Source organism: Sminthopsis crassicaudata, chromosome 2 (genome assembly GCF_048593235.1).
Source record: "Sminthopsis crassicaudata isolate SCR6 chromosome 2, ASM4859323v1, whole genome shotgun sequence".
NCBI lineage: Eukaryota > Metazoa > Chordata > Mammalia > Dasyuromorphia > Dasyuridae > Sminthopsis > Sminthopsis crassicaudata.
Window position 1 is genome coordinate 579,170,993 of NC_133618.1, and position 27,055 is coordinate 579,198,047.

Genomic DNA, 27,055 nt, shown 5'->3' on the forward strand with positions numbered 1-27,055 from the left:
TGGCTAGTAGGTAGATATTCAGACTGGCTTCATTCAGTAAAGAATTAATCTGAAGTCTGATTGCTTTATATTGAGGAATGCGGTTGGCCAGAGATACTAAGTTCAGTTTCTTCTGAAAAGGATGTTACCAGTTTCTGGAGACCCCAATCTTCAGAGAGAGATCCATTCCTCATCCTTTTTCCCAGCTTTGTCTTACCTTCCCCAGCTTTGGAGGTGTTGATCTCTGAGTCATCCCGAGTGCCATTCTGGGATTCTAAGTATGTGGCCGGGACCCAACCTTGTTCTTCAGATGTGCTCACAAACCACCAACCTGCAGGAATGACACAAGAGAAACCAAAATCATGAGGGTGATAGCTGGGGAGGAGAGAGCAAAAGAGTAGGGAATGGTGGCCAAGAAAGCAGGGCTTCAGACAAGGAGCTAGAGAATCAGAAAGAGCTACCTTTCAGCAGGCTGGTAAATTTCTCTGGGCCCTCAGCAACTCTCTAAGACCACCAAGTTGAAAAACTAGTAGAAAGAGTTTCCACACTTCATTTTTCTAATTATAAAATCACACATCCTGGCCAAAATACAAACAAAAATACAGACCCTCTCCCAATTAGCTTCAGGGCTGTTTGAGGTATTTAGGGATAATAATGATAATTTGCATTTATATAATGCTTTATAGTTTACAAAAACATCATCCTTACAACAACCCTGTTGAGTCCAAATTATCATGGGTTCTCAATTAAGAAAGCCTGAACTATAGAGATTTTTACTGTATGATAGTTATCCAAATGTGTTGAGTGAGCCACTATTTGGATTTTCTGGAGAAGAACATGAGCTGAAATAAAGAGGTGGGGAATGTTAGGTCCCCTTGAACAAATGGGCTAGCCTGGGAGAAGGACTTGAAAATCATCCAGGATCATAGATTTAGAGATGGAAGGAACTTTGGCCTTTTTTTTTTTTTTTTTTTTTTTTTTAATTCGACTGTGGAGAAAACTGAGGCCCAGATAGGTTTAGTGATTTGCTTAAAATCACTCAATTATAAAGCCAGAATATATAACATACAATATAGTCGAGTGCTTAAGTGCTAGAAGAGCTCAAAGTATAGAGAGATTTATGTGGGCTTGGGTCGTCAAGGAAAAAAAGGTGGTCTGGAGGAGGTGGACCTTGAAGAATGGGTGAGTTTTGATTACAGCAGGGTGGTTGCATCAGAATGGGCCTAACACTGAGAGTATGATAGGCAGGGGGAATTTGGTAGAAGAGCTGGGAGTGGGGGATTAACCCTAGAACTATTCATGGAGATTTCCTTTTTTCTACTCTGGACTGACACAAGTTCCTGGTGAACCATCCCAGTTTGGGCAAATGTTCTCTACAAACAGAAATCTGGAACTAGCCCTTTCAGTCACTCACCACCCAGGAGTTTAAATTTAGTAAGAAAGAAGTACCCCTCCCCTCCACAGCAGAAGGCAGATTTTCCTGCTGTGACGTCCATTGATGGCAGCAGCCACAACAGACCAGCCCTTAGCCAAGTTGCTGAGAACAGCTCCTCATTCATGGCTCAAAATTTTAAGAAGCAACATGGAGAACACATGAGAAGAGAGATAATTGCAAAGAATGGGCAGAAGCAGATCTGGGAAGAAGTGGAAATCAGGTGTTCTTGGAGCCATGATTGGGAGCAGGAAAGCTCTACCTGGCTAGTGCATTTTGATTGCTCATAGAGAGATAAGGGGAGTGCAAATCTTTAGGGATGCTTATGTTTGAAGAACTCCTAATAGGCCATCTGTGATTTATTTATTTCTCCTTCAATAGGACATTTGGAGCTTGAACCTCTTCTTTGCTCCAAGGATAGGCCTCCCACACATTACCAAAATATCTGTGTCTACTCTGAGAGGCAGCATGATGTAAGATGTAAGAGTCAGGAAATACCTGGTCACCAACCAAAGATCTGACGTATTCACAGGCAAATCCCCTTCCCATCTGGAAGGCTGGCTGCATAATTGGGTTGTACACTACTGATACCACCCACCTTCCAAGGTTGTTGTGAGGAATGTGCTTTGTAAGCTTGAAAGAACATTACAAGTGGAAGATGGCTCTTTAAAAAACAGAAATCAAGCCATGTGGCGTTCCACAGAGTCTGGGCTGTGTTAGTATGAATATTTCTTTCACCACTTAGTTACTGCTCCAACAAGGTCTTTGTCGGTTAAGCCAGAGTTCCCACCAGGAATACATGTTAAGTAGAATGTGTCTCTTATGCTTTGGGGCTCCCACTTGGAGCTGCAGACCCTTGTGTCAGGATCTGTTCTCAACAGAAAGGTTTTCTTAAGATGGTATCTTGGGACTCAGTTCCCCCATCCAAGGAAGGGATTGGGGGAGTTGGTGACTGTTGCTAATTTGTTATGCTCCTTAAAGGATGCTTCCCGACTTCTCTAGGCTTTGTCTTGTCCAGAACCTTTGCCCCAGTTCTGCTCCATGTGGTGGTTGTGAAAATAATGAAGATCACAGAAACAAAAGAATTAAATTTCAGAATTAAAAAGGACCTTAATTTGGGGGAGGGGGTGTTATGGACCCCTTTGGCAAATTGATGGAGTCTCTGGAGCATTCTTAAAATGATCTTTTTAAATACACAAAACAAAACATGTAATATTACAAGGGAAACCAAAAGTTAGTGAAAATAGTGATGTATTTTTTCCATCTCAGTTAAGTTAATAACCCCCCTTCAATTTGTCTACAGATCTCTTTTGGAGGGTCTGTGGATCTCCAGTTAAAAATCTCTGATCTAGTGCAGTCCTGACATTTTCAGTGAGGTAAATTGAGAAGGGAATTAACAAGGGAGATAGTTTGCTCAGGGTCACTCAGCTGATAAGCAGTGGAATCATGGCTAAGACCCAGAGTTCCTAACTCCCTGTACAAGTTTCTTTCCATAATCCCACATACAGAATCTGGCTTTGGGGTTGTTCTACAAGGTAGAATACGACGAAATTCCAATCTAGTGCAGTTACTGGGCAGAGGTCAACCTTTTCTCCATGTTGTTCTGTGACAGATGCTTATATAGGGCTTATATGAAGCTTCCCTATAAATAAAATAAACCAGTTTATTTGTTTTATTTCATTTATAGGGAAGCTTCACAGACATTTGATTTAACTCTGCAAAGGACTCTTAATTTGATGGAAACAAATACTGGATTATGAATCAGGAGCCTTGGGGTTCTAATTCCAGTACTGTCACTGATTGTGTGAACTTGGAAAAGCTAGGTCCCCCTTTCTGGAACTGTTTACTCATCTGTATGGTAATCTCTTCAGTTCCTTCCAGTTTTGACATTCTTTGATTGTATGAACTTCAATTATGAATTTTCTAGACCAGCTTTGACTGAGGGTTGAATCCTAAAGGCTACCCTCCCCTGGCTGCCTACTTGGCCTGGCATTGCTCTGTGGGCCCCACTAGTCAGTGGTCAGAGCCGGGGAAAGGGAGCTGCCTCTGCAGCAGTGAACATTAGGCAGGACCCTTTCTTTGTCTACTGACAAGCCCATGAGAAGGGAACTCAGCGGGGGCCACTCCCCTGCTTCCTCCCTTCCTTGCTCCTGCTCTATCTGACACAGTGAGGTGTTGGGAAAACCACACATCCAAGCAAGAGTATGAAAGAGAAACACACCAGCAGTTGAAGTTGCCCTGGACCAGCACTAGGCTCAGTCTATACCTCCCCCACCAGTCCGGACTCCCGCCCACACAGACACAGACATGGACTCTCTCCCAATTCATTCCTGAAACCCTCCTCCACCAACATCTGCAGGGAATTATGCAGAGATATCTGCCAAGACTGGCTGAGGCTCCCACTGCCTTCAAACCAGCTGTAGCAGTTCCAGGGACTTCCATTTTTCACTCACCTCCCAAAGCCTCAGATTAACCATTTGGACTAGGCTTATTATGTCCCATGGGTGCCATCTTGGACCTCTCCTAGGATCAGAATGCTAGTGTCTAGGGTAGGTTTGGCTGGGCAGAGAAGGGATGCAGCAAGAAAAGGACAATCCCTTCAGGTTTTTAATTTTTTTGCCCCATAGGCCAGAGATCTAGGGGGACCTGATCTGGGGAGAATTGTTCCTAGCCCCTCAAAGGAATATACTTACCCTCAATGAGAGCATTAAATTTGCTCTTACTTCCTTCAGAAAAAGGAATATCTAGAACATGCCTAGAGCCCTGTTGTGTCCCAAATAGGTTCACAAGGGCTGATGGCCCCATGTCACTGACTAAGGCTATTGTTTCTCAGGCCAGCCCCTTTGTTGAAGTAGCTGGTAAGCAGAAGGTCATTAGGAGACCCAAGGCATTGAAAATCACCAGACAAGATTGGAAAGCATTAAAAAAGATACAGACAGTTCCTATTTGGGAACAGAGGGTAGAGCCCCTAGGAATGAGACCAGAGCTTTTCTTTTCCCTAAATGGCTTAGGTTGGTAAAGAGGCAAAGTAATAAGAGCTCTGGATTCTGCTTCTCTAACCTAGAAAAATCCCTTTGACTTTTCTGTACCTCAATTTTCTCATCTGTAAAATGTAAATAATTATTTTGGCCTTGTCTCACTTCCAACTCCAAGGGGTGGAGTGAGAAACAAATGAGAAAGCCTGTTGAAAATTGCTAAATGTTAACACAAGTGTGAGGTATCAGCATTATTTGGCAACTACTAAAGCAGACACACAGATACACATTCACACAAGCAAGATTCCCATATTGGCGGGTTTCTTCTCAGCCAGCTCCAACAGTCAACGTTTCTCTTCTTTCCACCCCCACACAGTTGCTGCTGCATCCTGAAGCCTTGCTGCCTGACCTTAGGCTCTCCTCTCAGCCCTGCCTGAACTGCCAGAGCAGGAATCCTGTACATGAGCAGGGTCACTCTTAGGCCTACAATACTGGCAGGAGAACCCCAAACTGTAAGTATGCCATGACAGAGAGACTCTGGGTTCTCAATCTTTATTATTTTATGGGCCGGTTTGTCAGCCTGATGAAATCTATGAATCACTTTTCAGAATAATCATTTTAAGTGGTTGAAGGAAAGGCCAAATTTTAATTAGAGGAGATGAAAATAAAGATGAGATTTTTTTTTCTTTCTAACTTCATAAACTTCCTGAAATCTAGAACCCTGATTTAAGAACCCTCATCCTTATATTCTTATCATCACCTGAATGTTTCCTGCTCACTCCTGCCACCATCTCTTTGTCCACACTCATCCCAATCTAGAATGTCCTCCTTCTCCTCTACTCACCTCACTCTAGGTAAATCCTGAAGGATGGTCAGGATCTGGTTCAAGGGCATTCTCCTTCGTGAAGCCTTTCTTGATCACAGCCCATAAGGATCTATTTTCCTGCATCATGCTTACAACCTTGAGTGGCTCTGCTTCTACTCAGGCACTTATCATACTCACCTTTTCTTCCCAGCCCTTGTCCCTCCCCCACTTATCTAGCATGGTCATCTTGCTAATCCAACAATACTGACCTCACTTCAACAAGAATCCCTCTAACTTAGCTCATATTCCCTTCTCAGGATACCTGTCCCCTTCTTGGTCTAAAATATGCTGACTTTACTCTGTCCCTCTGTTTCCACAGGAGTGAGGGAACCAAGACCAAGGATGGTTTTGGGTTTATTCGCTTGAAAGAATACAGAGAGCCACACTGAGAACTCCCAGAGAGTTATGTCCCATCTTCTCCTGCCTCCACCAAATGCCTTGCATGGGACCAGGTACACCCAAGGTGTTTAATAATGATGTGCTGAGTGATTGGTTGAAATACAGAAATCCTTTCAGGCAGGAAAGAAACCAAACATGTCTGTGTTTAGATGGAAACCTCTAGCAGACTAGACACTTCAAATCCCATTATTAATGGGACACTAATATTCATTCATTTATTAAAAAGCATGGGGGATAGAGAAAAGTGTACTGAGCTTAAAAGTCAGGCCCCTAGAGCCTGGGGCCAGCTTTGCCATGGTAGTAGCTATTGTGATCTTGGATTCTTACTTCACCTGGGTCTTGTAGTATGTCAGAGCTGAAGGGAACCATAGAGAGAACATCCAGAGCAACCTACTGCCCATTACATGAATTCCCATTACCATCTCCCTCACTCGTGATCACTTAACATCCACCTGGAGGCCTTAATTACACTGATGTTGATATGGCACCTTAAAAGTTTACAAAGAAAGCATGGTGCACAACGTCTCATTGGAGCTTCACAACAACCCTAGGAGTCAAGTACAATAGGGACTATCATACTCAGGTCAGATGCTCTGCCACAAACTAGCTAGGGTTTAACCAGAGTCTTGTCTGATGCCAGGTCCTATTGACCATGCAGTTGTGGTTGTTCAGTTGTTTTGCAATCGTGTCTGACTCTTGATGACCCCATTTGGTTTTTTTTTTTTTTGGCAAAGATATGGGAGTTGTTTGCCATTTTCTTCTCCAGCTCATTTTACAGATGAGGAAACAGGTAAGTAGGATTAAGTGACTTGCCCAGGACCACACAGATAGTAAAGTTTTTGGTCAAATTTGAACTCAGGAAAAGAAATCTTCTTGATTCCTACCCAGCCTGGTACTTTATCTACTGAACCACCCGATTGCTCCAACTGCCTCTCAATCTTAAGAGACAGGAAGTTTAATACCTCATAAAACACTCTATTCTATATTGAATCTCTTTGACCACATGGACCCCATTTCTTCCACTTCTGCGTTTTGAAGCCACACAAAACAAATATAGTCCCTCTTCCATGCAACAACCTTTTAACTATACCTTTCTTCTTAACTGTACCCTTCTTCTCCAAGCTACACATCCCCAGTCCATTCAAGTGATTCTCCTTTTACATGGCTTTGGATCCCCCTCACAATTTTGGTTGATCTCTACTGAATGCATTCTAACTTGTTCTCATCCCTTCTAAGGTCCAGTTCTCAGAACCACACACAGTTCTAGTCCAGATGTTGTCTAACCAGTGCAGAGCACAGATAAACATGTGTCCCCACCACACAGATAAAGAAACCAATAACATGTCCTGATAGAGTAACTTCATTTGCTTTTATGATAAAAATGACTAAACTGGCAAATAGGAAATGTTCACAGTATAACTAGAATTCCACATGGCATTCGACAAAATTTATTTTACTGTATTTGTAGATACAATAGATAAGTAGATACAGATCTCATTTGTAGATGAGATGTGTAAATATGGGTACCACTTCTGGGCACTAGGCTTCCATTAATACATACCAATATACCATCTCAGGTTCCTTCAAGTTTCATTTCTATCATCGCTATTTAATTTTGTTGGCAGTTATATCACCCAGTTGACCTATATTAACCTTAAGGTCAATTAAAACTCCCAAGTTTTTTTCCCTTCTCCACATGAAGGGAACCACGGTGTGGTTCTCTTTTCCACTCTATTTATTAAATCAAGTGCTGGACTTCACACATTGATACCTATTGAATTTCTTCTGATTAGATTTTACCCTCTTTTTTTCCCCAATCTGTCAAGATCTAAAATCTCATCTCAATTCTGGTAAATAAGAGATTAACTAACCCTTCTGTTTGGTATCATTTGCAAATTCGAAATGCAATGTTCCCATTCAAATCATTGATGACTTGGGAAGAATCAATGACAGATCTCAGTGGCTCACATCTAGAACTTCCTTTCTGGTTGTTATTATCCATTAATCAGTGCTCTTTGGGTCTGGGTGTTTGACAGACTGAAAATCGAACAGTCAACAAATATTTATTAAGTGCAAACTATGTGCTAAATGCTAGGGATATAGAAAAGAGCAAAAGAAAATTCCTGTTCTCAAGGAACTCAGTTGAATCAGAGAGACAATTAAGTACAAATATGCTGTACAGAGGAGAAATAGAAAACATTCACAGAGTAAGGCACTAGCATTAACAGGGATTGGGAAAGGTTATTTGTAGTGGATGAGATTTTAATTGAAATTTTAAGGAAGCCAGGGAAGCAAGCCACTTAATTATATTCCCACCCCACCCATATTTATCCATCTCATCTACAAGCCTAGCACAGGAGATTTAGTCAAATACCGCATAGAATACCAGCTGTACTATGAACATTTCCTCAATCTACCAGTTTAATAATTTTTATCATAAAAGGAAATAACATTAGACTGGCTGGACTTGTTAGTGGTAAACTTAAAGCGAATCCTCGGAATCAATCACCTTCCCTTTCTAAGTGCTCACACACCATCTTGATTTCTTTATATAATGTGGATAAAAATCATTCCCCTGCCTATAGATTTGTTGTAAAGATTAAATAATACAACATTAATGAAAGAACTTATAGAGAATGTTTATTTGTAGATGTTTATTATTTTTTCCTGCCCTAGGCTCTGTCTATCCAACAAACTATCTGCTCTTTAGTGACACATTCTCCTCCTACTTGGTATCTACTTTTTCCTACTTTCTCCCATCTACTCTATCTTTTCTCTGGAGCCTCCTACATCTGGAAACTTCTCTACTTGGAGCATATAAATGTCCAGATTCTTAATTGACAGCCAACTTCCTCTAAGGTAGGAAATCAATCAGGTCCACCTTGGAAAGGTACTCTCTCCCATCTTCCAATCCCTTAAAAAAACAAACAAACAAACAAACAAAAAACAAACAAAACAAAAAAACTGAATAGCTCTGATATAGGAGCTTCCCTGCCTCCAGAACTGCCTGAACTTCCTTGGAACATGGATCCAGAAATGCTAGAGCATCTAGCCCAAGGCTCCTTGGTGACATCTTGGTTATATCTCTCTATCTTTTTTCTTTTCCTGTTGTGGAGATGTTAGTCTTGGCTCCTGTGTAGAAGAATTGGGGGATTGCTCTTATAAACTCTTTTCTTATTAGTCTTGCCTCCAACTGTCATGAATATGTCCAGCTAATCCATGAAGTCATCCTTTTTAGGATTTTTCTTATATCAAATCTAAGAACCTATTGCTTTCTGCATTGATAAAATTTGATGTGGAAGGAACTGTTCTTATTTGTCCTTCATTGTTGAAGAGGACCATGATATTAGGGAGATGATGCCATGATATCATGAATGAAATAAGGGAGGTCTATGCAACATCACCAGCCATCTGGGTCTAGTGGCAAGATATAGATCAGTAAATTGCCCTGGATGTAATGGGAGACCTGGGCCTTGTTAAGCTAAGGTATTTAACAGGTCTCAAGTTTGATTAAGGCGATCAGTGAGGCAAAGAAAGGAGGCTAAGAATGGCCTATTTTTACCTAGGTTAAAAAAAAAAATATATATATATATATATATATATATATATATATATATATATATATATATCAACCTGGGAGTGGAAATTAAACTGAAAAATCCCCCAGGGAAATCACTGCATTATCCCTTCAGAATTTAAACCAGGCAACTACACTCATTGGACAACAAAACTGCTGAAGTCCAATCTACCAGCAACATTTTTTTTGTGCCACGTATGGTTAATTCCTAAAATTCCTAAATTCCTTAAAATTCCTAAAAATTTTCTAAATTTTTATTCCTAAATTCCTAAAAATATAGGACCCCAGATAGGAAAGGGTGGTTACTATCTTGAATGACAAGTCTGAATCCAACGAGATCTTCACAAGCTAGAATATTGGGCTGAATTAAATAAAATTCAATTGGGATAAATGTTAAACTAGACCCTGGGTTCAATTAGCTTTACAAATATAAGGGGAAAGGAGAAGGCTGAAAAAGAAGTGGAAATATTAGTGGACCACAAGTGAACTCAATTTGCTGCAAGGGATTTTGAGGTGGCAATGAAAAAAAGTTAATTGGATCATGGGTTTCACTGAGATACATAACATCCTGGAATAAGGAGGTGAAAATGCAATTGTATTCTATCAGTCAGACCACAAGTAAAGCATTGTGTTAAATTCCTAAATATTGGTTCAAGAAGGGCCTGAAAATATCCCAAAAGAGGGCAATCAGGATGAGTGAATGAAAGTCCATGTTATATAAAGATCATCTGAAGGAACTGGGAGTATTTAGATTGCAGAAAAAATGACTCAGGATAACAAATAGCTGCATTGAAGTACATAATCATGTGGAAGAAGGAACAGGCTAATTCTATTGGTTCCAGAGGATGAAATCAAAAGCAATGGGTAGAAGAGAAAGAGATAAATTTAGGTCTGACCTCAGGAAAACTTCTGAAACAATCTGAAGTGTCCAAGGGCATTGCAGGGTAGGGTCTTCAAGCCCAGACTGCATGCCCATTGGTTAGGTGTGTTATGGAGGGGATTCCTTTTCGTGTATAAGTTGGCTTTCCAATTTGAAAATCCTGTGATTTTGTGCCTATGTCTCTTCTGATATACCAGGAGCTGAAGGAGACCAGCTGCCCATGACAGAGCTCTCCATTCATTCTGCATATCCTCCAGAGACTGAAAAGGAAATGAAGGAAGAGGAGGAAGAAAAGAAGAAAGCAGCTGTACGGAAAAGAACACTCTCAGCTTCCCTACAGTCATTGTCAGTTTTTCCAAAACTGAATTTACTATCTTATCCCAAAGACGTTCCTCCTCCTCATCCCTTGTCTCTATTAATGCCCCACTCCTGGCTAATGGGTCTGAAAACTTGAATTTATCCTTTGACTCCTCCCTCCTCTCACACACTGCATCCAATCAATGTCACCTCGCTCAGCAAACAAAGGGAAGGGATGATAAAGAGTCACTCACAGCCATAAGCCAAGGGAACTTCCATACCAGCCACAGCAACCATAAACTCAGGATCACCAACCCTGACCCTCATTCCCCAGCTAATTACATGGAGGTTCAGTTTTCCCTTTAGACATGAGCTTATATGTGCAAGAATATATCTTCAAGTGAACACATATGACACACGTGTATGCAAGTCTATCTGCCTGTGAACACATAGAGGCATATGTCTATGTGCATGTATGTGGGCTTGGGTCAGGGTGTATACACATGTGTGTACATACTGTCATTTGTGAGGTTTGAGGCTACTTCCAGCAGCTGAAGAAGGAACAGAGAGTACCATCGTCTTTCAGCATAAGTAATTACAGCTCAGCTGCTGTAATTCAAGATGCCATTATCTAGTGGGAAACAATAGAAAAGAAGGTATCTCCTGAGGAGTTCATATTTACACATACTGCCAGGAATGGTTTCAATCTCTGTGTGGCTCAAACAAATTATTCCCAGGGCTGGAAGATCAGACTGATGTGTTAGAAATGAAGAAGCCTACTAAGGGCAAGACATTATCTCCTGTCAAGTCCAAACTCTTCAACATAGTATTCTAACTCTGACTTAGCCATTCTGACCTTCTCTCCCCTGGTTCTGTTGTACCCTTGAATCCAGCCTCACCAGGCAGGGGCTACATGCTCCATACATCCCTGCTGCTGTTCTTCTTGCCCTGTGACCACCACTTAAATAACAATAATCAGGATATGATACTAAAAAGCCTGACATTTAGATAGCACTTTAAGATTTCCTTTATCTGCATTATCTCATTTGATATTTGCAATAGGCTTATGTGATACAAACAATCTGGCATTAACATCCCCATTTATTCTTTTTCAAAATTTTATCTGTCCTTCAAAACTCAGCCGCAAATCCCCCTCCTCTAGGCAATCTTTTCTAACCATCAAAGCCCACCTTAATCTCTCATTACTCCTTATTCCTATATTGCTAATGGTCTCAGGACCCTCTTTGTACAGAATCACACATTATCTCAAGTCCTCAACAGCTCTCTCTCATCTGGTCGATGACAACAGCTGTCTAAGTGGTCCCACTACCTCCATCCTCTTTATTTTCCAATCCATTTTTTTGCCTAGCCATCAAAGTGATGCTCTGAAAGCACACATCTCACAATATTGAACAGCCATGAAGCTTCAATGGCTCCCTTTTGCCTCTCTGCTCCCATACAAATTCTTTCAATTGGCATTTAAAGCCCTTTGCAATATGGCTCCAACCCTACCCTTCCCAACCGATTTTAAATTACTCTCTTTAATGCACTTTACTTTCTGGCTAATCTTGTCACCTTCTATAGGGGTGTACATCTACCTATGTGTGCATATGTATTTATATGCATCTGTGTGTTTATGTGTGTGTGTATGTGTGTGTGTGTGTGTGTATATATATATATATATATATATATATATATATATATATATATATATGTATATATATGCATTATACACATGCATATTCCTTCCATAGGGTATTTACCTGCTTCTACACATACCTGTTCATTGGAATTTTTTGTTCCTCTTAAGACAAGGGTTCTTAACCTAAGGTCTATGAATTTAAAAAAAAAAATGTGTGTAGGGGTGTACATCAATTTTGCCAACTGTTTCATTAGAATTGTTTTCCTTTTCAATACTAGGTGTTTTTATGATTATTCTGAAAAGGGATCTATAGACTTCATTAGGTGACCAAAAAAGGGTTAAGAACTCTTTAAAACTTAACTTCATCACCACATCTTACAAGAAACCTTGTCTGATTCCCCCATGTGTTAGTTCTATCCCTTCCATCCTCAAAATTACTTTTGTATTTATTTTGTGTATGTTTTAGATTTATTTATTTATCTGGCTACATATGATCTCTCCCACCCCTGCACCCTACCCAGTAGACTAGAAATTCTTAGAAAGCAGGGATGGTTTTATTGTTTCTTTGTATCTCTGTTGCCTAGGATAGTTATCTGGCACATAGTAAGTATTTAATAAATGCTTGTTGAATTTGGCTAAATTGCCCAATGTCTCTTTCCTACATGTATGACCCATTTCCCTAGTTAGACTGTGAGCCCCTGGTGGACTGGGATCACATCTCACACATCTACTTCCTACAGCCCAGCATAGGATGGGGTACATGGCAAGTGTACTCATACCCCTAAAAGAAAGGTCTAGGGGCAGCTAGGTGGCACAATGGATAGAGCACCAGCCTTGAATTCAGGAGGACCAGAGTTCAAATGTGTGACCTTGGGCAAGTCACTTAACCCCAGACTCAAAAAAAAAAAAAAAAAAAAAAAAAGGTAGGTCTAAAACCAGGCTGGCTGTGAAAACCTTGCCAGCACTTTCATCCCTGGGGGTTGCCAAGCCAGATTAGCCCCAATCAGTATTGACATCCTGTGACCACTTAAGACCCCACTCCAGAAAGGGTTTGGGGTTTTTTTCCCTTCAGATATCCAACAGCCCCAGGAAGCCAGTTCAATATCACCAGTTCCTACAGTTGCCAATAAGGCATTTCTCCATTCCCCCTAATGAAGCAGTTCTTGGAAAAGGCAACTCTGCAAGAGATGAGTTATTAATGGGTTTTGCCTTGGGCTGCTTGCTTAAATGATCCCATTTTAGCAGCTGGCTGTGGGACTGGGATGGTATAGTGGAAAGAACACTGGACTTGGAGACCTAGCTTCTAATCCCATCTCTGACATTTAACTAGCTGTGGGTGACCTTGAGTAAGCCAACCTCTCTGAACCTGTTTCCTCACTTTTTTTTTAAGCATAGAAAATCCCACTTACATTTCCTACTTTACAGACCTAGTGTGAGAAAAATGCTTTGTTAACCTCAAAGCAAATCAGTAGTACTAGTCTTTGGGGAAAAAACTAGCTTTTGCTGACTAACAGTGGGTTCCTTTTGCCTCTCTGCTCCAATACAAATTCCTCCAATTGTCATTTAGTGCCAACCTATCCTTCCCAACTGATTTTGAAATTGTTCCTAGGGCATATGTAGACCTTTAGATTTATGGTAGTTGGAGACGGGACATTTAGACTCTGAAAACCCATCAAAAGCTAGCTTGAGTCAGAGGATCATAGAATCAGAGATAATAAAGATTTTGGAGGTCAAGTAGCACAACCCAACATTTTACAGAGGAGGAAACTACAGCCCACAGAGACAAAATGAATTGTCTGAAATTACATAGTCTGGAGGCAGCTAGATGGTACAATGGATAGAGCCCTTAAGTCAGGAGGATCTGAGTTCAAATTTGGCCTCACACACTTAACACTTCCTAGCTATGTGACCTTAGCAAGTCACTTAACACCAATTGTCTCAGGAAGGAAAGGAAATGGAAAAAAAAAAAAAGGAATGAAAGAAAAAGGAAGGAAGGAAGGGAAGGAAGGGAGGGAGAGAAAGAAGGAAAGAAGGAAGGAAGGAAGGAAAGAGGAAAGGAGGGAGGGAGGGAGAGAGGGAGAGAGGGAGGGAGGGAAGGAGGGAAGGAGAGAAGGAGGGAAGGAAGGAGGAAGAGAGGGAGGAAGAGGAGGGAGGAAGGGAGAGAAGGAGGGAGGGAGGGAGAGAAAGTTACATAGTCTGTGTCTGTGGTAGGATTGGAAGGCAGATCTTCTCACTAATGTGTTTCTCTTTGGTTTTGGCATTCTTTTGCTTTTCTTCTTCCATAATTTTGTCTAGGCTATCTCCCATATCTGCAATGTTCTACCTCCCATAATTCTATCTCTTGGTATTTTTAAAGCATTCAAGGTTCAGCCCAAGTACCACTCCATGTGAATCATCTACTAATTCTCGCATCCCCTTTACTTTGGGTGTATATTTTATTTGGTTTCCTATGTACATGTTACTTCCACTGGAATAAAAGCTCTCTGAGAACAAAGACTTTTTAAAATTTCATATTCACATCATAGTTAATAAATGCTGCTGAAGAAAGAACTCTGGGAAATGAATGTGAACCATTTTCCAATCCCTCTGTTTTTGTCTGCCTGCATTTTTGATTTCCTTCACAGTTAAGTATATGTTATTTCAAAGTCCGATTCTTCTTGTGCAGCAAAATAACTGTATGGATATGTATACATATATTGTATTTAACATATACTTTAACATATTTAGCATGTATTGGTCTACCTGCCATCTGGGGGAAGGAGGGGAAAAATTGGAATGAAAGATTTTGCAATTGTCAATACTGAAAAATTACCCATGCATATATCTTGTAAATAAAAAGCTATAAATTTTTTTAAAATGCTCTCTAAAATAAATAAATAAATAAACAAAATGCTGCTGAATATGCTGGATGAAATGTCATGCCAGCCTCCATAGCTTTCATTATATTTTCCTCCCTAAAACACCCTTCTAACTTCTCTCTGACCCTACATCCTGGGTCTCTGAGACCTAACTCAATCTTTACAGGAAGCCTTCCAGCACTATTGAGCCCACACTATTCTTCTGTATCTTTAAAGCTTTTAAGACCCTATCTATCTGCACTCCATATTTTATGACAGGCACAGTCTTTTGTGTCTCTTGGAACTCTTTCATATACTTTTATTTTAAAGATACATCACTAATATAGTATTTCTAGTTATTTCAGTTGATGGGCAGAGCTGGGTCAGGATTTTCTACTATTGAAGAAGTAAGTTGTTAATTGATAGAAAAGTACAGTGAAGATAAAAGTGCTAAAACTAATAAAAGATTATCTTTTTTCTGACCTTTTAGTATCCCTGGATTACAGTTGGGGGAAAGAGTCCAATTCTATACATGCCAGAAAATTCACTTTGAAATCAAAAGATAATTTTCATGGAGGGAAGTTATAAAAGGACCGAAAAGGTGAAAAGGACTAACTAATATGATGTCATGGAAAACTTCAGGTCTAGTTCTGATTGAGAAGTCAATCAACTGCACTCAGTTTTAATCCACCTTCAACTCCCCACATGCCTCAGTTTCTTTATCTTTCTAAATCTCTAAATGAGAGGAGTTGACTATAGGATCTTTAAGACCTCTTTTTAGACCTAATATCCCATGAATATGTTGTGTTTATAAGGCTCCCCCAAAACTCTCAATGGCTTCGACGCAGGAGAGAGAAGCATTAAATTGATCTAGGGGTAGGTTTCCCAGCAAAAAGTCTTCACTAGAGTTTGATCTAGGATTTCAAGGGAGAGAAGGAGAGAGAGAGGGAGATCTTCAAACTCATTTGTTTTAAATGTGAGGTTCATTAATAACACACAAATCTATCTATTAGATATGGACCATATTTGGGATTAAATTACTGTATCACACAAATAATGATGAATGTTGGAGGGGATGTGGGGAAATTGGGACACTAATACATTGCTGGTGGAGTTGTGAAAGAATCCAGCCATTCTGGAGAGCAATCTGGAATTATGCCCAAAAAGTTATCAAACTGTGCATACCCTTTGACCCAGCAGCGCTACTACTGGGATTATATCCCAAAGAAATACTAAAGAGCGGAAAGAGACATATATGTGCCAAAATGTTTGTGGCAGCTCTTTTTGTTGTAGCTAGAAACTGGAAGATGAATGGATGTCCATCAGTTGGAGAATGGTTGGGTAAATTGTGGTATATGAAGGTTATGGAATATTATTGCTCGGTAAGAAATGACCAGCAGGAGGAATACAGAGAGGGTTGGAGAGACTTAAATCAACTGATGCTGAGTGAAATGAGCAGAACCAGAAGATCACTGTACACTTCAACAACAATACTGTATGAGGATGTATTCTGATGGAAGTGGAAATCTTCAACATAAAGAAGATCCAACTCACTTCCAGTTGATCAATGATGGACAGAGGTAGCTACACCCAGAGAAGAAACACTGGGAGGGGAATGAAAATTGTTAGCACTAATATCTGTCTGCCCAGGTTGCATGTACCTTCGGATTCTAATGTTTATTGTGCAACAAGAAAATGATATTCGCACACATGTATTGTACCTAGACTATATTGTAACACATGTAAAATGTATGATATTGCCTGTCGTCGGGGGGAGGGAATAAGGGAGGGGGGGTAATTTGGAAAAATGAATACAAGGGATAATATTATAAAATATATATATATATATATATATATATAAAATTAAAAAAAATTAAAAAAAAAATAAATTACTGTATCACTACTTAAGATCTTGACATTGGTCATGAGAGACTACAGGGACCATGGGATCATAATCTAGCACTAAAAGGGACCTTAGAGGGTCTTAAATCCATCTTATTTGACTGATAAGGAAACCAACAGGGTCAACAGTTAAGTGACTTGATTAAGGTCAGCACATGAAAGAATCCCAGGAAACCAGTCTTGCCCACAATTTCGAGGGCTAATTCTAAGCACCCCAGGGCTGCTAAGGCCTGTGGGATTAATGCTAAAGTAGATAAGAGGAGAAGGGACTTTTTTTACAAATGTACCAATACCTTTAAACACACTTTTCACAGGTATGCATCATAAGGATAAACCCCAGGAATTAGTAGAATTCTCCTGGGGGCAGAACTCCATTCATTAGTCATTCTAGCTGGTTCTGCTTGATGTCCCTCTCCTCCCCTCTTCCTCTTCCTCCAGGGCCCTGTCTGACCAGACTGGATCAGGTTTCTGTTGAAAGCTACCACCGATTCCCAGATGCTGCTTCTCTCCCCTGGTTCCCCAATCACAGCTTTCATCAAACAAAGGTGGAAAAAAAGGAGGATATGATTCAGCTGATCTATTCTTCCAAAGATGAATAGAGCTAATTAAAGTAAAGCAGGGAAGGGGCCCTCCAGCATGTTGTCCATCTGCCTCTACTTGAAATGAGGACACAGCAAAGCTCTCCCTCTTTTTCCCTTTAGCTCTGCAGCCACAAGTGTAGGAAGAGTAAGATTTCTGAAAGGCTGTGCAAACTCTGGAGACACATAGAGGGGAACAAAAACTCATGTCCCAAGACTAAAAGGAAGAAGTTGGAACATAGTGGCTCTTAAGCCTCCTCTTTATCATCATGTTCCCAATCATCTGTTCAGTGCTAGGAATCAGCCCTTTCTAAGCTGTATGGTATCTGTAGCATTTCCTTTTGTTGAGCCTCCCAATGATTCTGTGAGCTGGGGATGATGGTGGAGGATGGGAAGGAATGGAACATCCCCATTTGACGGATGAGGAAGTTGAGTCCTAGAGAGGAGTGATCTGCTAAAAAGTTCACACCAGTACTTTGACTAACAGACCTGGAATGAGAACCCAGAGTTCCTGATTTCCTGTTACATTATGTTTCTTTCAGTACACTGTACACAACGCATTATTTTTCTTTAACAGTTTAAAGCAGTCCTTCACCTTTCACCACAGCTGTGGTCCTGAAAGAAAGCTGTGGTTGGCCATATCTGCCTCTGTAATAGAATCCTGCTTTCTGTCATACAATGATGCAGAACAAAGAAAGCTGACCACAGATACTGGCCACATTCACATAAGACAATTCACTATCAGCAGTACAAACTGATTAGTATACTGAGGAGAGATCAACAGGACCCCCAAACAGATGAAAAACTATTGTTATTTTGTTAAACAACAGTCCAAAGTAGAAGATGGTTTGGAGTTGTGATACAATTTTACTTTTAATTTTATTTGAGTGGGAAGAAAATTCCCAATGATACTTCCCTCTTTCCCATGGTTTCCTGATAGCAGAGAGAGGAGGACTTAGTGGGGTTTGAGATGGTTTTTTTCAGAGAGAGGCTGGGAAGTGCTAAAGACAGGGCTCTAGAATAAGAACAAAATGCTCTCTATCCTGGCCCATCCCTTACTCTGCCTAAGCTACACCCTTATGGCCAACAGGGATTTATTCAGGGTGTGTAAATTGGGGTTTGGAGTAGGGAAAGATGGGGAGTGGTTTTTCCCAAAGCTAGATGCCAAGAAATGACAGTTAATGGGACTCCCTGTGTTTTAAGAGAAGGGAGAGATTGTGTGAATACTGGCTACCTTCCAGTGTATTTAAGGTAAATCTGTTAAGCTATTCTCTCAGTTCTAAATTCAAGACATTCTGGATTCAAATACAAATCATTTTCACTAATACTTATTAAGCATTTAGTACTTGGTGCTAGAGAAGGAAAGACACAAACAAAACAGTCCCTGCCCTCAAGGAACTTACTTTTTCCTCAGGAAGAATAGTGAAAGTGCTTAGAAATTTTATTTATTTTTTAAAAAATTTAAATTAAATAAGAATTATAAATTCTTCAATATAAGAAAATAAAAGTCATGTGCACAGCAGAATATTCAAAATATAAAGTAATAAACTTCTAGTAAAAAAAGCCTGCATAATAAATATATATTATGGTCAAAGCTGCCCATCTTTTCTTTGCTCCCTTGTAGGTTTTCTTTTGTCCTCTTACTGTGCATTTTTTATGTTTATTCTTTTTTTCCCTTTCGTCCCCTCCTTTCCCAAAAAGGCTACAATTAAGTGCAGGAGACACACACATACATACACACACACAGAGAGACACAAATATACATATACATTGATATCTATAATTATTTGCCTTTATGTGCTGTTGTTTGTCCTTTGTTCTCACGACATGATGACATCAAGGAAGTGATATCATGATATGCAAGTGACTTGGATTTAAGTGAGGGAGACTGAACAAGGTCACCTGCCTTACTTTCCCCTCCAGAGCCATCTGGATCCAGTGGCCAGATAGAGATGAAATCCACTGAAGATGTCCTTGGGTGAAGTGGGAGTCGAAGATATATACAAGGCAAAGTGGCCTACCAGATATAGTACTGTAGTAAGGAAATCCTGGGTTCAAATTCTATCTCTGACATTTAGTAACTAAGTGATCACAGGTGGTCAAATTAACCATTCATGTAAGACTAAACTGTTTATTTGCCCTGTTTCTCTGAAGGTGGATAACATTTTTCTTCATAAGTCCAAATCTTTCCATATTTTTCTATATCTACCAACTCATCATTTCTTATACTACAGTATTTATCTTATACTGTCTACTTATTTTAAATAATCTAAAACAATATTGATTACTATGGCTGACATATAGTATAGTTTCCCTATTTTCTCTTTTGATTAAATTTATTTTATCTTTAACTTTGTCTGGGATCATATCCTTCCTTTTTTACATAATAAATCCTACTCCTAATCTTTATTTTACCTTTGTATATCTCTTATCTATCACTCCTGGCTCCTCTGCTTGATTTCTATCTGCTACTTTACCCTCCCCTACTAATTACCCTATCCCCTCCTCCAAGGATCCGTCCCTTATCCTCCCCCCCCCCCCAATCTTTTCCTCTTGCCCTCTTGTTTCTATCTGAATTTAGAAGACTTTTATAATCTTCCAGGTATGTATTGCTCCCTCCTTATTCTATTCCTTCATTCTCTTATTTCTTTATAAATATAGAAGACTCTTCATCTCTTCTAAATGTATGTGTTGTTCTCTCTTTAACCCAAATTTGATGTATGATTACTTCTAAAAATCCCTTTCTTATCTTTCCCCCTACTATCCCTCTAGACTCATTTCTTTCTGAATTGAGAAGACTTTTGTACCCTCCTAGATATATATGTATTGCTCTCTCTTTAGCCCATTCCCAGTGAGAGTTGGATTCCAGAACAACTAGCTCTCCTTCCTCATCTAATTCTTCTGTGTCAGTTCTTCCTCTCACACTTCATTTTATAATTACTTTTTTTACCTTTTGCTCAGAAATTTTACTCAAGGAGGTGGAGGAGAATATAGCACATAAATAAAGTACAAAGTCTATTTTTTAAAAAGTCATTTTAAGAAGAGTGCTAATTACTCAGAAGATCAGAAAAATTAAGTTCAATTAAGTTCACACAGATATATGCATACTACTGCAGTTATGGGTGGCCTTCTCTTTTTGCTTTAGCTCTGTTGCTGGGAGGAAGTTGTGGCTAAATTGTTTTTATAACAAAGTCCTGTTCTCCTTTCTGCCCCCCCCCCTTAATCCACATTATAAACGAAAGGTAATCATTTTATCTTATTCATTCAGGCCACAAATCTTTTCCAAACACTTACTATATATTTCAGTGTCAGCACTATGGGGGTCACAAATAAGCATGAATGGGGTAGCTACTTGTCCTCAGAAAGTATAGAGTTTAAAAAATGGAATGCAAGGAAGATAACTGGTATGCAAATACAGGAAAGAAACCTCAGGACTGGACTATTACAATAATTTTCTAATTGGCTCCTTGCCTCAAGTGTCTCCCCTACTCCAAAGCATCCTTCATACAACTTCCAATGTGAAATGCTGAAAGCTTAGGTTTGCTTTCACTGTGATTTGCAGAAAACATCTTCATAGCTATAAACCTGAATGACATGTAGAGAATGAAACTTGGCTGTGTCCATTGTAGATCTAAAAAATTGTCTTGTGTGGCTTTCTTCAACAATGAGATGATTCAAACCAGTTCCACTTGTTCAGTGAAGAAGAGAGCCACACACACCCAGAGAGAGGCCTCTGGGAACTGTGAGTAGACCATAACATAGCATTCTCACTCTCTCTGTTGTTATTTACTTGCCTTTTGTTTTCTTTTTCAGTTTTTTTTTCTTCCTTCTTGATCTGATTTTTCTTGTGCACAAGATAACTGTATAAATATGCATACACATATTGGATTTAACATGTATTTTAACATATTTAACATGTATTGGGCTACCTGTCATCTGGGGGAGGGGGTGGAGGGAAGAAGGGGAAAATTTGGAGCACAAGATTTTGCAAAGGTTAATGTTGAATAATTACCCATGCATATGTTTTGTAAATAAAAAGCTTTAATTTAAAAAAATTGTCTTGGTAGATATGGATTTCAAAGCTCTCTTTAAATATAATTTCTTATATGTTAGCCTTATAAACCCTATTTAGATGAACAAATATAATTTTGTTCAATGGTTTATTAACTATTGATGGATGTTAGATGATTGAAAGATAGTAAAAGCACCTTGAGTTACAATATAGATATAAAATAACCTCAGGGCCTGAGAATCCGCTCTGTCTTCACACCTGCCAGACAACTTGGACACTGTCATCTTACCTGCAAGCACCCTAAGAATCTCTAGGCTTTGCCATCTGCCCTGAAGCTGACCTCTTTTGTGTGCTGTCTCACCCAATTAAAGTGTGAGTTCCTCGAGAGCAGTGACTGTCCCACTTTCTCTAGTTGTATCCCTAGCATTTAGTATAGTGCATGACATACGAGACTTAACAAAAGTTTTTTTTTTTTTTTTTTTTTTTTTAAACTCATTCATCAAGTGAAACAAAAAATAAGTAGGCATTGATTCACCTGTGGTGTTTTTCAGAATCATGGACAAGGAAAGTCTTTCAGAGAATTCAGACAAAAGGATTCCCTGTTAACATCTTTTCAATCTCTTCTGCAGGATCATGTCTACCCTCTAATTGTTCAGCATCCTCCAGTGTTCCTTCCTACATCCTTTTCTCTTTCTATATTCTCTAATCAGCCTCCATAGGTGAATTTACTACTATGCAAATGACTCCTAGAACTATATAAAGATTGTTCTCTGAATTAGTCTCTCACCTGAACTCCAATTTCTCATCATTAGCTGCCAATTAAATATTTCCAACCAGAAGTCCAATAATAATAAAGGTAATAGCATTCATTCAGGTCGGCCTGACTCTGGGTCCATAGCACTCTTTCCTAGCTCTGTCCAAAACAACTCATTCTTGTTCCCTACCAAACTCATCCATCTTCCTAAATTTCCAATTTCTGTTGAGGGCATGAAAATCACCCAGATTCAATCATCCTCACTTTTTACTCTGCCTTACTCAGTTGCCAAGTCTGCTAGCACCCATTCCTTTGTCTCCACTCACAGAAGTCCCTTCCTGCACAATCTCTCATAACCTTATGCCTAAACTGTTGTAATGACTTTCTAATTGATCTCCCCCACTCAAGTGTCTCCCTCAATTCCAGAGCATCCTCCGCACAGCTGCCAATGTGATATGCTGAAAGCATGGGTTTGATCTCACTCAAAAAGTTCCTGTGGTTCCCACTTATTCTTTGAATATAATACAAACTTTAGTGTTTGGTATTTAAAGCCCTTTCCAATCTGGCTTTGGTCTTCCTTTCCAGGCTGCTGGCATATTACTTCCCCTCCCACACTCTTATGTTCCAGCCAGACTGGTCTGCTCACTGTTTTCTCCACATGGCATTCCATCTCTTGTCCCTCTTCCCTAGACAGACTTTGAATCCTAAGTGCTTTCAAAACTCAGTCCAAGCACTACCTATAACATGCATGAGACTTTTCCTGATCCATCCAGATCCCAAGGGTCAGCCCTTAAAAATGTCTTTGTAACAAGCGTTTGTGTACATATTGTTTCCCCAGATAAGCTTCTTGAAAGCAGAGATAGCTTTGTTTGTGTCTTTATATCTATACCTGGCAAACAGCAGGCACCAAGAACCAGTCAACAAATAGGAACAAACAGTTCTCAAAGATGAAAACTAACAACTAGTGAAAGAATGCTGCAAATGACTAATGAGAGAAAAGCAAATTGAAGATTTCACCTCAAACTAACAAATTGACAGAGGATAAAAGATGGGAAGAGTAAATGCTGGAAGAGTGCTAGCAAGCCAGGCACACCAATATATTGTTGACTGAGCAGTGAATTAGTCCAATCATTCTGGAAAACAATTTGGATTTATACAAAGGAAGTGACTAAAATCTCCATACAATCTTTGGTCCAGAGATTTCCTTTCTAGGGGAGATCACTGATAAAGAAAAAGCCTTCACAGACACCAAAATGTTATAGCAACACTTTTTGTTGTAGCAAAGAAATGGAAACAGAATGGATGATTACTGATTAGGAAATGGCTAGGCAAGTTATGGTACATGCATATAATGGAATTTATTGTGAAAACAAAATAATGAATATAGGAAGGTTGACGTGAACTGATGCAATGTGTAAGTAAGCAGTCGAGAAAACACTATTCACAATGACTACATCAATGTAAATGTAAAGACAACACTCACAAATAAATATTAGGCAATTACAAAGAACTAGCATGGCCCCAAGAAGAGATATGAGAAGATTCCTTGCCCTACCAGAGGTGGGTCCCAGATCATGGATGTGGAATACTGCATATATTTTCAGATATTTTTTGATATATTGTTTTTAATTGTTTCTTCTCTTCATTCTCTTTTTAGTTGAAAATAATATTCCTTGTTATCTAGGATAGCTTTCTGGGAGGTGGTATAGAAGTGCGATAGGGCTAGAGTCAGGAGGATCTGAGTTCAAATTTGGCCTCAGATACTCACTGTGTGATTCTGGGCAAGTCACTTAACTCTGCCTCAGTTTCCCCATATGTAAAATGGAATGGAAAAAGAAAAGACAAACCACTGCAGTATCGTTGCCAAGAAAAATCTCAAATGGGGTCATGAAGAGTAGGATATGACTAATTAACTAAACAACAAAATCGTATTAACTACATCTAGCCACAGAAGAAAACATTAAGAATCCCCTCTATGAAATTCAAAGTAATTTTAAAGAGATAGGTCTAACTATCCACACCAGAAAAACCAAAGTAAATTGATTAATTGGCTAGAAGTAAGTCATGCTGGATTGAATCTGGGAACTTTTAAAATTCCCAAACTGTCTGCATCTGGAAAAGCTCCATCTTTTAAACATCAACATCTTCCTAGCAATACTCTGTGAGAATGAATCATAGAAAACCGTGATTTGGGAAGAGTCAAAATTCCAAGTAAGCCAATATGGATTCTACTATAAAAATGCAAGTAAAAATAAGGAGGTTGCCACATATTATTGATAATTATTTTGTACAAAAAAATGGCATCTTCAAGGACACATAAGACCAGAAAAGGAGAGCAGTGATTAAATGGAGGAAAAAAGAGAGATTAAAAAAGCCATAAAATTAATTCCAGCATGTTGAAAGGATAGTCTATTCAAGATTTACAGAAAGACAGGCAAAATAATCATGTGTGTTGAGAAAGAACAGATTATAACTGCTTTTCTATCACTAAGCACAGGACACAATAGGTCCTTAATAAATCCTGGTAGGTGACTGATCCATCTAACCAGCTAAGAGAAGCCCACAAATAACAATACAAGGACAAAAGTGTTAAGATGGATAGATGGACAGAGATAAAAAGACAGATAGATGGGTGGATGGATGGATGGATGATGCAGAGATTGATAGATGATGGATAGATGAATGGACAGACAAATATAGACTTAGATGAAATTCTCTCCTTTAGGTACACCAAAATGATGTGGGGGAAGTTCCACCATATCTATTTCAGCAGTGTCATCACTGAGGATCATGACTCCTTTTTTGACTTTTCCTTTTAATTTCCCCAATTTATACTCTATCTCCAGAATGAGCCTGAAAGTAGGTGCTCCAACTAGAGATCATTATTGATCACAAAATAGAAGATTTCGATTACATCAAGCTAAGAAGTTTCTGTACAAACAAAACTAATGCAAACAAGATTAGAAGGGAAGTAACAAATTGGGAAAATATTTTTACAGTTAAAGGTTCTGATAAAGGCCTCATTTCCAAAATGTATAGAGAACTGACCCTAATTTATAAGAAATCAAACCATCCTCCAATTGATAAATAGTCAAAGGATATGAACGACAATTCTCAGATGATGAAATCGAAATTATATCCACTCATATTAAAGAGTGTTCCAAATCACTACTGATCAGAGAAATGCAAATTAAGACAACTCTGAGACATCACTACACACCTGTCAGATTGGCTAAGATGACAGGAACAAATAATGATGAATGTTGGAGGGAATGTGGGAAAACTGGGACACTGATACATTGTTGGTGGAGTTGTGAAAGAATCCAACCATTCTGGAGAGAAATCTGGAATTATGCCCAAAAAGTTATCAAACTGTGCATACCCTTTGATCCAGCATTGCTGCTATTGGGCTTATATCCCAAAGAAATACTGAGGAGGGGAAAGGGACCTGTATGTGCCAAAATGTTTGTGGCAGCCCTTTCTTAGTGGCTAGAAACTGGAAGATGAATGGATGTCCATCAATTGGAGAATGGTTGGGTAAATTATGGTATATGAATGTTATGGAATATTATTGCTCTGTCATTTCTTACAGAGGACGAATACAGAGAGGCTTGGAAAGACTTACATAAACTGATGCTGAGTGAAATGAATAGAACCAGAAGATCGCTGTACACTTCAATGTTGTATGAAGATGTATTCTGATGGAAGTGGAAATCTTCAACATAAAGAAGATCCAACTCACTTCCAGTTGATCAATGATGGACAGAAACAACTACACCCAGAGAAGGAACACTGGGAAGTGAATGTAAATTGTTAGCACTACTGTCTTTCTATCCAGGTTATTTATACCTTCAGAATCTAATACTTAATGTGCAACAAGAAAATTGGATTTACACACATATGTTGTATCTAGGTTATACTGTAACACATGTAAAATGTATGGGATTGCTTGTCATCTAGGGGAGGGAGTAGAGGGAGGGAGGGGACAATTTGGAAAAATGAATACAAGGGATAATGTTATAAAAAATTACTCATGCATATACACTGTCAAAAATTTTTTATAATTATAAAATTAAAAAAAAGAGAAAGTAGGTGCTCCATAAATGATCAGATCAAAAATTCACACCTAAAAAGGACCTCAGAGTTCACTTAGTCCATCACCTTTTTTGTATAGATATAGAACCTGTGTCCCAGAGAAGTTAAAATGACTTTGAATCATAGACCCAAATCTGGGAAGGATCTTACACGTTATCTCATCCAGCTCACTCATTTTGTGGATGAGGTGAATTGTTCAAGGTCAGAGGGCTAGTGTGCTTTAGAACTGGGAGTTAAACCCAAGATCTCCAATCTGTAAGTAAACTAGTTCATTTATGTTTATTCTGAAGGAAAATGGGACTGAAAGAGAGGGTTATGGATGGGGAGCAGACTGAATATTCAGCAGACTGAAATATACTGAAGTATATTTTAAAAACTATTTAGATGTCTGGAGTCTACAACAAAGAAAGATCACTGGGGAGAAGTTTCTGGCTTCATGGAAGAGACTTTCTAAGTACCAACAGCAGTGGGTCCCAAAAAGACAATAACACTTCAAAGACTTTTGTTTCAGATATCTATTTCAGAGCTGGGCACAGGTGGGAACGGACAGGTCAGGAGCCCATCAAGCCTTGAATTTGAACACCAGGAAATATACTTTCTTCCACAGCATCGCAGATTTAAACCTAGAGGTCATGAAATCCAGCCCCCTTATTTTTACAAATGAGGAAACTAAGGCACAGAGCATTTTCCCAGAATTATACAGATGATAATAGGTTTCTGAGGTGAGATTTGAATCCAGGTCATCTAGACTCAAAAGCCCATGCTGCCCCTCTACACCAATATTTTCAGCCACTACATGGTTTGGCTTTGTTTTTGTTATCAGCCAATTTG

General features: G+C 39.3%; 1 protein-coding gene across 5 annotated transcripts in view; it reads right to left on the reverse strand.

Annotated features, from left to right (window-relative positions):
• The window catches only part of SH3PXD2A (SH3 and PX domains 2A), a 329,372-nt gene that overhangs the window by 35,206 nt on the left and 267,111 nt on the right, over positions 1-27,055 (reverse strand). For all 5 annotated transcript variants that reach the window (XM_074295501.1, XM_074295500.1, XM_074295499.1 and 2 more), the window contains one exon: positions 197-310. In XM_074295501.1, coding sequence (XP_074151602.1) covers positions 197-310 — 114 coding nt within the window. The remainder of the gene's footprint in view (positions 1-196; positions 311-27,055) is intronic.